The 12,468-nt window shown below is 33.5% G+C and overlaps 1 protein-coding gene across 2 annotated transcripts in view; it reads right to left on the bottom strand.

Moving 5' to 3' along the window:
- Window positions 1-2,658: 2,658 nt before the first annotated feature.
- The window catches only part of COL1A2 (Collagen alpha-2(I) chain), a 48,758-nt gene continuing 38,948 nt past the window's right edge, over window positions 2,659-12,468 (bottom strand). For both annotated transcript variants that reach the window (XM_051213709.1, XM_051213708.1), the window contains 2 exons: window positions 9,636-9,839; window positions 2,659-3,564 (listed from right to left, as the gene is read on the bottom strand). In XM_051213709.1, the coding sequence (XP_051069707.1) occupies window positions 3,244-3,564; window positions 9,636-9,839 (525 nt within the window). In that variant the 3' untranslated portion in view covers window positions 2,659-3,243. The remainder of the gene's footprint in view (window positions 3,565-9,635; window positions 9,840-12,468) is intronic.

The raw sequence follows: 12,468 nt of genomic DNA, 5'->3' as shown, positions 1-12,468 counted from the left end.
TCGACTGGCTATTGGTTATTTTTGAGTTGCGATTCCATAAGCCAATATATCAGGTTTTTTTTGTCATATTGATCGATCAGTTCTTCTCATTGTCCTTCATATTAGTTGCTTATAACCCATGGCTATTGTTGCTTTGTAATATTTAGCTATATAACAATCATTCTATTCTCTCGTGTGATGGGTGACAAAAGAGATAGTTGTTAGAATACTTGATTTTCAATCACTTTTTTTCCAGATTCAAACTACTTATCCTTCACAATAAAAAGGTATCTCAAAGTTGGGTATATGAATTTGCCCTTAGTTACTGATTTGTCTTAATTAAATTAGTTACCTGTCCGGATAGCTATTCTAGAAGCAAGTAAAAGTAGTAACCCCCCCATTGTCATGTTGGTACGTGACCCATTTTGATTCCTGTTCACTGCTATGAGTAGTAACCCAAAGAATACTGTTGGGAAGTTCAGTTTGTCAGCTATCCGGAGGCAATATCCTGTTAAAAGCTATCTGCAGAAAAGGAACGTTCAGTTAAAAAGTGTTTTTATATATATTTAATTTCACCAAAACAAACTATTCAATGACTTAAAAATGGTTTTAATGTGAATTATTTTGTACATTTTATGTTAATCAAAATAGTTTTTGTGTAGGTAAACTTCAAACCAATACGTTCATAATAGTTCTCAATGGTTTTAACAATACTACCAACTTTTACTTGGCGTCATCTAGTTATTTTTATTCAGTGCCATCCGAAATATTCCAATATTAAACTGAATAGAATTGTTTCGTGTATTGATTACAATTTCAGTTAGAGGCATTTGGCTTAATAGTTCGAAAAACTAGTCTCGGAATTAATGGCTAGAACATGTAAATCGATGTCACCTCTAAAGAAGAAAATGACATATCAGTTATTAAAAATAGAGCTATCCATTTATTGCTGTACTGGTGCATAACAGAAAGGAAACTGGATTGCCATTCACTTGTAGGTATCACATGCTATCTTGTGGAGAATATAACGGGAAAATAATCTAAATAATAAAACATGAGATTATTATCAAAGATGGATAGTGGCTAGCAGTGGAATCCAGGACGCGCGTCTTGTCCTATTTGGGACTCGTCAGCTGCATCTCAGAGTTGATGTTCACTCTGGGACTCGAACCCAGTATCGTTCGCTTCAATGCCGTTGCGTGTGTGATGATGCTTGGAACCACTAAGTTATTGGATCCTTAGGGCCTCACGCAGGGTGTTATGACATAGCAACAGACGGTAATCCAACACTACCATTCATTTCAACATACCATATCAAACCGACTATCTCTATTGTTTCTACCCACCCCTAGTGAAATCTAGTAATGTGGAAACCACTGTAACTGTACCTGCAAAGTATGACAAATTCATTGAATTGAGTTTTACGAGGTAGTGACACTAAATAGTCAGTCAGTTTTACACAACGTATAACCCGGCACATGTGCACGTCGGTCCAAGCTGCCATACTCCGTTAACGTAGCGAGATGAGAATGTTGAGGAAAATCCCAGGGTAGCAGGTATAATAACAGTATTGGTAATGATAGAAAAACTTATCGAGGATACGACTGAAGAAAATATGAATATGTAGAATAAAGAAATGCATAGGGAGTATAGAAATTTAAAATCTAAGGAAAACTAAAGAGTGAATGCACCTGCTTTACTGGGAATGATTCTGAGGCGTGTCACACAAAGCCTCTAATCATTGGTAAGGATAATCACTCGAACTCCAACCAGGTGGTTTGTACCTATCTACGTGGGTCAGTCAAATAGTGTCTTTATGAACTGATGCTATTTTCTGGTATTATTGCCCCTAACTTCATCCCAATCCACTGCGACACCAGCTATCATTTAGTTTACTCAGTCGATAAACACGTAAAGAAGTGTGTTACATCTCAAGTAACCATACGGTAACGATCGCGTTATTATCTGATGGATTAATGTTGTATATCTGTCGAGACTATTTTGGATACCATTGCGAATGACAATTGAATAAAAATCTACCGAATATCACTCTAATTATTGTTGTCTTTTTTAGTCTAATCTAGTCACTTCAAGAAGTTAATTTAGCTGTTAAGTCAAATTTCTCTCATTACCAACACTCATATCTATCTACAAATCATCAATCAATAACGATGTAAGACATAAATATGCGTTGACAATATTACATGAGTACAGCGGACTTGTGTGTTGGGGGATGTACTGGAGTTTGACGCTGTTTAGTTATTTTACGGAGGGACCTTTGTTCCTAATAATCATGAAAATAAAACAAAATTAATGAGGGTCTTGTTTATACACGAACGAAACTATAAAGCTCATGGGACAACTACTTGAGGTTAGTTGTATACAACATTTTCGTAAGTAGTTTTTGATGTATAAATCCATAGTTTTTGTTATTCAAATTCACTCATCCTTTTCGAATCGTAACTTCTTTGCTTAGTCTTTCTGATACTACTGTTACCTTGACTTCTTATTCAGCTTGTCAATTTCATTTCGATTTCTGTATGTCAAATTGGTTCAATGTACACATGTGCTAGGTTCTAGTCTGATCATATCTGTCATTCAATCTATTCATTATAAATTGCAGTAGATTGATTAAGTTTACATACTGAACAATCTGTTTCCATTCGATATCCTAATTATATCAATTTATTATGAAAAATTGTTTTTCAAATCATTGATTATTTCAAACATATACACAAACATCAAAGCCAAACAACAATCATCATCATCATCATCATCATCATCAAAAAAATGAGGACGTTTTCCGATTGGGAAATGAAGTGATAAAAATGAATTAACTGACAACTATTCGAAGTAATATTGATTAATTTATCAGTTAAAAAATATTGATTAACTGATTATTGTATCATATATTCTATTAGACATTCAATGACATACAATATTCATTCTTTAATGAATGAGATTAAAGATAGAAGATAATGAAAACTAACTTGGAACACTATGAAAACCCAATCTTTCTTCCAATAAAAGAGAAATGAAATGAAATCTAATAAAATTCATGTATAAAATATACTTTTTTTCATATTCTTATTGCATTTTTATTTTTGAAATAGATTTACAAATATTTCTTGATTAAAGATAAAGCATTGGTTATATTGCCATGGTAATTGTTGGTTTATCATTATATTACTTTGAGAGTATATAAATCTTCCACCAACCCCACCTCTTCCCCTAATATTAATAATAACCATAGTAAGTGTTAAATTAAAATGATTCAGATACAAGTCTAATATTATTATTATTCATTTCGTTGAAATTGGACTTTTTCACTTGAAAATTTGATTTATGCTCAATATGATCATAAATATTGTGATTTGAATCTTCTTTATTACTATTATTACTATTATTATCAATATCTGTTATATTGAATTGTTCAGGATCCATACCACCATAACAAATTGTACCAACTTCTAGAGATAATTCAGAATCATATAATCCATTAGTTGTTATTCGAATATCTCGGATTGGTAATAAAGATGGTTGTTTTGTACGTACAGTAAGAAGAAGACTTCCACTTTGTTTTTGCTAATAATTGAATAAAGAATTAGAGGAAAATCAATAATTTAAGTGTCTTTTTTTTGCAAGGTAATACATAAATTGAAGAAAAAAAAGTCTACAGAAAATAGTTTTCATGTCACTAAGTATTAAAAAATCAACATGGATAAATACTCTTTAGAGAGAGGAGTAGGGTACTAATAAATTAAAAAAGAAACAGTATTCCGTTTCAGGAGTACTAACAGACTCAGCGAATTCAAAATAGTTTTCAGTGACATATTACAAGCCTTGCAAGATCTACTCAAGGAAAAGGAAACCACTCATATTGATCATTTGGAAAGGGATTAAACAAGCATTAACTTCAATGTGTCAGGAGTTGCTGGGCCTCAAGAAGTATCATCATAAGGAATGCATCTCTACCGATACTCTGGACAGGATTGGAGAAAGGAAGAACAAGAAGATAGCAATTAACAACAGTCGAACAAGAGCAGAGAAAGTCAAGACATAACCTGAATGCACAGAAGTAAACACACGAGTGAAGAGAAGCATTAGAACCGACAAGCGGAAATACATGGAAGACCCGACAACGACAGTGGGAAAAGCTGAAAGAGAAGGGAACATGAGACAACCATGTAACATAACAAAGAAGCTAGTAGGGAAATATGGTAAACTAGAGAGACCAGTCAGGAAGAAGGAAGGGAAACCAATCACTGAGATTCAAGAGCAACGAAATAGGTGGATAGGGCATTTTGGAGCTCTTGGATAGACCAGCCGTCCAAACCCACCGGACGTTGAAACAGTACAAACAGATATTCCTATATGTGAAAATTATATTTGAAATAATCTCAGCGATTGAAATTTAACTTATTCCAACGTTTCGTCCAGCTAACTTGTCTGAACGTCTTCAGGGTAATAATCAAATATAATTTTCACATATAATGACTTCTCTATACTCGGCACCCAGTTTCTGTCAAACTGTTCGTTCCAATCTTGACGAATATTCGTATGGATATTCCTATAGTTGTCACTCCATCAGCGATCGAAGAAATCAGGTTGGCTATCAGACAAATCAACAGTAGGAAAGCAACACGATCAGACAACTTAACAGCTGAAGCACTAATGAAGGACAAAGAGGTAGCTGCAAAGGTGCTCCATATTCTAATTAATAAGATTTGGTAGGGCGAATAAGTGCCACTGACAGACTGGGAAGAAGGATATCTCACTAAGATACCGAAGAAATGAAATATGAACAAGTTTGAGAACTACAGAGACATCACACTACTATCAATACACGGAAAAGCTTTCAACGGAGTGTTATTTTCCTGGATGAAAGATTCAGCAGATACCTAGCCTCGGAATCAACAGACTGGATTCGGTAAGGATCCAATCTCGACACTACGGAATTCATACGACGGACTACAGAGCAAAGTGGTGCATAGAGGACAGCTGACAGATACATTCCAAGCGAGGACCGGTGTCAGACAAGGATGCTTACTCTCTCCTTCCCTATTTCTTCTGGTAGTTGACTGGATTATGAAGACGTCGACATCTGAAGGGAAGCACTGAATACAATGGACAGGTTGGATGTAAGTAGACTATCCGGACTTTGCAGATGATTTAGCTCTTCCATCCCATACACACCAACAAATACAGGTGAAGACAAACAGTGTAACAGTAACCTCTGCATCAGTAGGCCTCAACATACACGACGGAAAAAGCGAGATCCTCAAATACAATACGGAGAACACCATCCCAATCACACTTGATGGGGAAACTTTGGAAGAGGTGGAAAGTTTCACTTACCTTGGTAGCATCATCGACGAACGTAGAGTATCTGATGCAGATGTGAAGCAAAGGATTGTAAAAGTAAGGACAGCATTCCTACAGTTGAATAACACATGGAACTCAAAACTATTGCCGGCCATCATCAAAGTCATAATCTTCAGTATAAACGTCAAGACAATTCTAATATGAGGAGCTGAAACTTGGAGAACTACAACAAACATCGCCTATAAAGTACAAGTGTTTTTAAACAATTGTCTGCACAAGATACTGAATGTTCACTGACCGGATACCATCAGCAACGACCTACTGTAGGAGAGAACAAACCTGTTTCCAGCGGAAGAGTATATTAGGAAAAGACGTTTGAGATGGATAGGACATATATTGTGAAAATCATCAGAATGTATCACAAAGCAAGCTCTAACACAGTTTTATAAGTAACAGTTAATTATACATCCAATGTGGCATTTGTCTTAATGAAAGTATTAGTTATTGAATCAGAAAACCACCGATAATCGATGCTCAGAGATAATTTCCAATCAAATTAGAGAAATAAGATCAAGATCGAAAATGTTATGGAAGCTTATCAATAGTAATGATCAATATTTACAATCCATGATTGGAATATTTCATCTGATTTTTTTAATTCCCTACCTAACTTTGAGTTTTCATGGCTAGTCTTGGAAACATTGATCTAAACGTCAGTATCAGTGAAAATTTGCAAATCGAAAACTCAATTTTATACATCGATTAACATTAGCACGGAATATTTAGTTTAAGTGTATATCTACTTTTAGTAATTTTTTCTTTAATTTTAATAGTATTTAATTCTTGTAAACATCTGATTTCATTACTTGTTATTAGTGTCGTATTAATTTTTACTAATAATGCCAATTCCAACTAGAAATAAAACAATAAATCACGGACTCTGAAAAATGTTACTCTAGTCTACAGAGTTCCTATTTGATTATTATCTTTATAAATTCGTTTATTTATGTTTATACTATGTTGTCTGTAAACAACCAAGTAACATTTGTAACAGTTTAAAATAATTAGTAAGTACATTGTTGGGGATCTAAATTATTATGAATGGCTGCAAGTAACTTACGTGGTGTATAGATGTTTATTTAATTTAAACATAGTTCTCATCTGGGACTACCCAACAGTATGCACTTATGGTTTCAGTTGAGGTTCCCTTCAAAACTTTAGTTGTCTTATTGAGTGAGATACAATTCATCCGACCAGTCGATCAAACTGAAACTGAGGCACTCATTTATTGGTAACATTAGATGCTATTCGTGACATATTACGAAATCGGAAATTTCTGTTTTCCAGTAAGTGATGGGTTGGGGGTATTTACTATGGAACAATCTCAAAACAAGATGAAACAATTATTCAGTTCTTTCAGGTTGTCAATGACTCATCAAACGATGGCGGTTCGTTATTTAAGTAATAAATAAGTTTTCAGATCATTAAAGTTACTAGTTACACACAAACGGCATTATGAAACAACGTGTATACAACAAGTGTAATCAATCATATACAGAGAAATGGTCAAAGTATGAATTGAATAAAATATATACCATATAGGATAGAAATTATTATTGTTCCATAGTGATACTAATTACATTGAAATATATCACTTAATAATGAGAAAAACAAAACTTTATTAACATACCATGTTGTAAATTATTTATAAGGAGTCCCATAATAGGACGAAACGGCCGTCCAGTGCTTCCAGGTTTTCCATGGTGGTTTAGCTTTAATCGACTCATGATCTCAACTATAGAAATTACTACGATCTCCAAAAAAACCCTTCAGATACTAATCAACATATGCTCACTAGTGACTGGCTTCAAGATGTATATCCTGGAGTTTTGGTGAGAAGCAGTGACCAGTGGAGTTCAACCGAGTCAGTTGTGAGATAATAACTCACTGATGACAATGGTAGATACGTCACTCAATTTCGTGGATTAGTTGAAGTTAGACATTAACACCTCTAGATGCCTACTCAGTGGTCTAGTGGTTAAGCGCTCGCTCACGAAACTGATATGTCCTGTGTTCGAGTCTCGCAAGGCGGGATCATGGATGCTCAATGCTGAAGTGTTCCATAATAGGACAGAATGGCTGTCCAGTGCTTCCAGATTTTCCATGATGGTCTAGCTTCAATTGACTCATGATCTCAACTATTAAAATTACTTATAAGAATTAAGTTAAAATCATTGTTTAGAGATTTTTCTAATGAACTATTTATTTCTAGGCGTCAACGACCATCAGTTTTTGATAAATAAATTTATTTGTATTAATAAACCTAATAAACATACGTTTATATTTTGTTCGCAAATCAATAAATGTATATATGATAATAAGTATCTTATAAGAAAAATAATTGACTGAAAGGCTACTACTTATAAAACTCTTGCATCACTATCTTATGCTCATTTGTAATGGTGTAATATTTATTTATTTGAGTATATTATATTGATTAATTTTAAATCAATAATGAAAATGATCATTTTAATTCCGGTTCTACCTGACCATTTCTATTCATTATTTAGTTAAGTATATATACATACTTATCATCTTTATTGAATTGATGGATAAGTTTTCTTTTCTTTTTTTAAGTAGTTTGACTCTATGCACATAGTTACTTTTATCTAGAAAAATCTGTCAATTCATATGATTTATAAATAACTAAGTATAAGATTTTATTTCTTAGATTACAACTAACATCATAGAAAGATCCTTTTAATTGATATACATAACAATGAGTTGGAATTAATTTTCACTATGAACTATTAAAATCAAATAGTATTAGATAATAATTATTATGAACACTGATTACCACGATGTGCAATGCTGATTAGTGTTGGGGATAGTTGAAAGAAAGTTAGGGGTGACTAAACCGAAACGTAGTATCAGTGCTTAAAGTCACTAATTTCTAGTTTGAGCCATGTTGGTAGGTGCAGACTACTTGGTTGGGATCCGCGTGACTATCAAAACCAATGGTTGGAGACCCTGAGTAACACGGCGTGGGTGTATACACTCTTTGTCTTCTTTCCACAAACTCATTCTTCTTGTACTATATCTTTATATGCAATCTTTCTTTTATATATTACCACCACTGAATTAACTACTTCTATGAATCCGGTGTTCATCTTGTTGTGCTAGTGATTAGCTTTGATAAAGATTTCTGAAAATTCTAGTTAGTACCAATGACCTTTGGAACTAATCAAGTTGAAAGTGAAGTAGTAATTCATTAATGAAAGATAAATGTTAGGGTTAGGAGGAACCATCAGTCCAGTGCTTACCAGTTTTCAACGGTACCTCGATTAATGTCATTCTATGACAAAAATCATTTAAACTAATGTTTACAAAACTTTTGGATCACCAAAGATATCACTTAGATAGTGTTATAAATGTAGGAAACTAAATACCGTATAAAATCATGCTGACAAATTTCAGCTTAATATCTCCTTATGTAATAATTAGTTTAGATTTCAGAATTAGAGATTATCATAGAACATTAACACTGATCTCTGATTTATTATTTAGTGAATAAAATAACTGTATGACTATCCAATATATATGTATAATTCATTTTAATTATATATCACAAGTAATGAAAGAAGGAAAATTGAAGGTTGTAGATTTAACAACACTAATCATGAAAATCAAATCACACCCATTGATAATAATAATAATAATATCATGTGTCTTCATTTCTTTTAGTTCATGATGGTATTAAACTGAATAACATTCCAAAGAACTATTTAGTAACATTAATTAGTATCATCCTTTCAGCGACTAGTGAATACAGTCATCCGTGCTTGCAATCTTGTTTTTTTCTTTATAACACATTTTATTCACATTCATAGCTCATCCATCAATTTCACCGAAAAAATGTAAACCTACCACATTTCAATTGATCAATTAGTCATTTATGCATATAAAGACATAAATATTCACTCTTCAAACGTAATGATAAATTTGATAGTTGGATTCATGAGTTGATTTAAGCTAGACCACCATGGAAAACTTGAAAGCACTGAATGGTTGTTTTGTCCTAGTGCGGAACTCCTCAGTAGTACGCATCCTCGGTCCCACATACGAGAATCGAATCCAGGACTGATGAGTAGTCCAATACTAGGACGAAACAACCATCCCGTGCTTTCAGGTTTCCCATGGTGGTCTAGCTTAAATCAGCTCATGAATTCAACTATTAAATTACTGCAATCTCTACAAACCCACATTCTGATACTAATAAATAATAAACATTAATATTGTCAAAATATTATACAAAATATAATAAATCTTACCCCACATGTATTTTCTTCTATTTCAATAGAAAATAATTGTATAGTTTCATTGAATTCAATCAACACATTATTATCACTTAACAAAGATATAATTTCTAATATATTTTGTATATTTCGACAATTCACTTTTAATCGTTGTATGGCTACTTCACTTGACATTTGAAGAAAAACTAATTGATCCTTTGGTATATTATACTCTATTTGCTGAATGTTCATTTTATTTTTGTATGGAATGAAAAAAAAGAATAAGAAATATAAAAACAACTAATTTAAATGAAAGTTTTTAGTGAAATCGATCAAATAATAATCGTGTACGTTAAGTGCTGGCTCAGTGATCTAGAGGTTAAACATTCGCGCGAGAGACCGAAGGTCTTGCGTTTGAGTTCCGTATGCTAGGTTGTAGAGGCTCACCTCTGAGTAGTTCCATACCAGAACGAAACATCCGTCTAGCGCGTCCAGGTTTTCAATGGTAGTCTAGATTACATCGACTCATGAACTCAACTATTAAAGTTGTATATGTGTTATTTCTGAAGTAAAGTTGAAATGTTTAAAAGGTGAACAATTTCGTTATCAATATTATTTTATGACTCTACGGGTTTATTCCGTTTAATTTGTTTATTCACAAACCATAGTTATTTACCTGCAGAATTTAAAATATGATATTAAAAGTTGGTTTTCATCATGAAGTGTTATTAATTGGAATGGTTATTGACAACTAGACAGTTTTAGAAAGATTTCTTGTTGTAATATGAGCCCATACAACAGCGGGCACCTACTATCCCTCTGAAAATCAAACTTAAAAGTTTTGGGTCTTCCGAACCAGTGGGTTTGAATATGACGATTCTAACAGGGTTAGGCGTTGAAACTATTGTCTATAAAAACAATAAAATCCAGATCACTAAATCTTTGAGCATAAAGTACCCAACACCACTAAATTTCACTATCAGTAATGTCACTCAGCAAAACATTATAAGTTTTTAAAGCAACAAAAATCTTGCATAAATGAAGAAAAGTAACAAGGAATATTCTCCTAGATTACAAATATTATATTAATATGTTGGCGTGTCCAAGCAAATAGTTTCCATTTCCAGAGATTGGTGGTGGTTAGCAGTGGAATCCAGGACGCACGTTTCTTCCTCTTTAAGATTCATCAGCTGGATGTACCTGAATCTCAGGATTGATCGTTACTCTAAGACCTTAAGTGGTTAACGCGAGAAAGGTACTGTATTCGTGTACTGGAGTGAACATCAACTATAGGAAGTAGGCGAATCTGGCTGATGAGCTCCAAATAGGACGTAAAGCGCATCCAAGGTTCCACTACTAACCACCGTCCATCTCTGCTAAAAATGCTTGTGACCCAATATCAATACAAAAGCAGTTCTCACAAGATGTGTATGCACCATAAGAGACTGGTCAATTGCAGTCCTAAACATTCATGGAAAGTTCCAAACAATCAATATATAAAAATTGGTTTCCATTTATTTTCAATCCATATCACGTAGCTCCCTGAGTAACCACTTTGCATGTCGGAAAATAATATACTCTATGAGATTATTAAAAATAGTCAACAGAAAACTCTATTAATCGACATAGATCGACAAACGATCTCTTGAAGTAATAGTCATACTTGTGTAAACGACTATAATCACCAACCATATTCTTAGATTATCTGTTAAATTCACAGAATGAAAAGCTTCGAACACACCAATAGTTTCAGTAACTCATTTTGTATTACTATGATGAACACCATCCGTCCAAGACCATATACAAAGCGTTAATATATCTCAGTCATTTTATCCCTTATACACTTAAATATTTTAACAGTCACCGTGTAAAATTATTCTCTTGTCCATATGGTTCACGATTTAATAGGTATTTACTTACATTCACTGTCATTTGGCTGTCTAAAATATTAAATACGATCTATTGTGCCATTTAGAATTGTCTAAATTATTGCTGATTAGAAAAGTAGTGACTTATTAAGAACTGAGAAGATACCTTACAAACTAATACGTCTGGTAAATCAAATATATATCTAGTAAAGATACATAGAAAGGTTGATGATTAAATTTAGCCTGATCTACCATAAAAAGATAGGTTCGTGTATTCGAAACGTGTTACGATCAACATTTCCTATCAATCGTCAGAGTATAAATCACCATAATTTTTGCTAAAACGATATCATTTATAGTTATTATAACAGTATACAATCGAACTGGGGGTTAATGTTTACAATATTAGGTTCAATCACCTCCTTATTAATTGCAGCCTATGCAGTAGACTGGCATCACCAGCCATAACAAAAATTGAATTTCTCAAAGGGCCAGGTACATGTACTTAATAAATGAGTTAATTACAGTGGGGCAACCTGAAACGATGCTAGTGTGGTGTATGCTACTTAAATCGACTGGTATAAGTAGTATGTAACACCGAGCGGAAGTGTAAAACCTGGCAGCCAGAAGGTTAAGAAGATCAAGTTGAACAAAATAGAATAGAATTATAAACCTGAAGAATAATGCAGAGTGTGAAGGATGAATGATGGAAATTTACAAATAAAGTATTTAGCGTGAAAATCTTTGCCTACAATGCTTGTGAATTAAGGCAATATCAAGGCAATACGCACAGTATGCATATACGCTAATGAGAGACTGATCAACTGCAGTCATAAACATCAATGGGTAGATTCAAGTGAACAATGCCAAGTGAATTTAAGCTTCATCTCATTGCACAAGCAAGTGGATATCACGACTCAGCGGTTAAGTGGATAACGTGGTGGTGTTTTATGCGAACGGTACTACGTTCGAGTCCCAGAGTGAATATCAACTCTAAGATG

Source organism: Schistosoma haematobium, chromosome 3 (genome assembly GCF_000699445.3).
Source record: "Schistosoma haematobium chromosome 3, whole genome shotgun sequence".
Classification (NCBI taxonomy): Eukaryota; Metazoa; Platyhelminthes; class Trematoda; order Strigeidida; family Schistosomatidae; genus Schistosoma; species Schistosoma haematobium.
The sequence above is the reverse complement of the archived record's forward strand: the minus strand, read 5'-3'. Positions and strand labels throughout refer to the sequence as shown.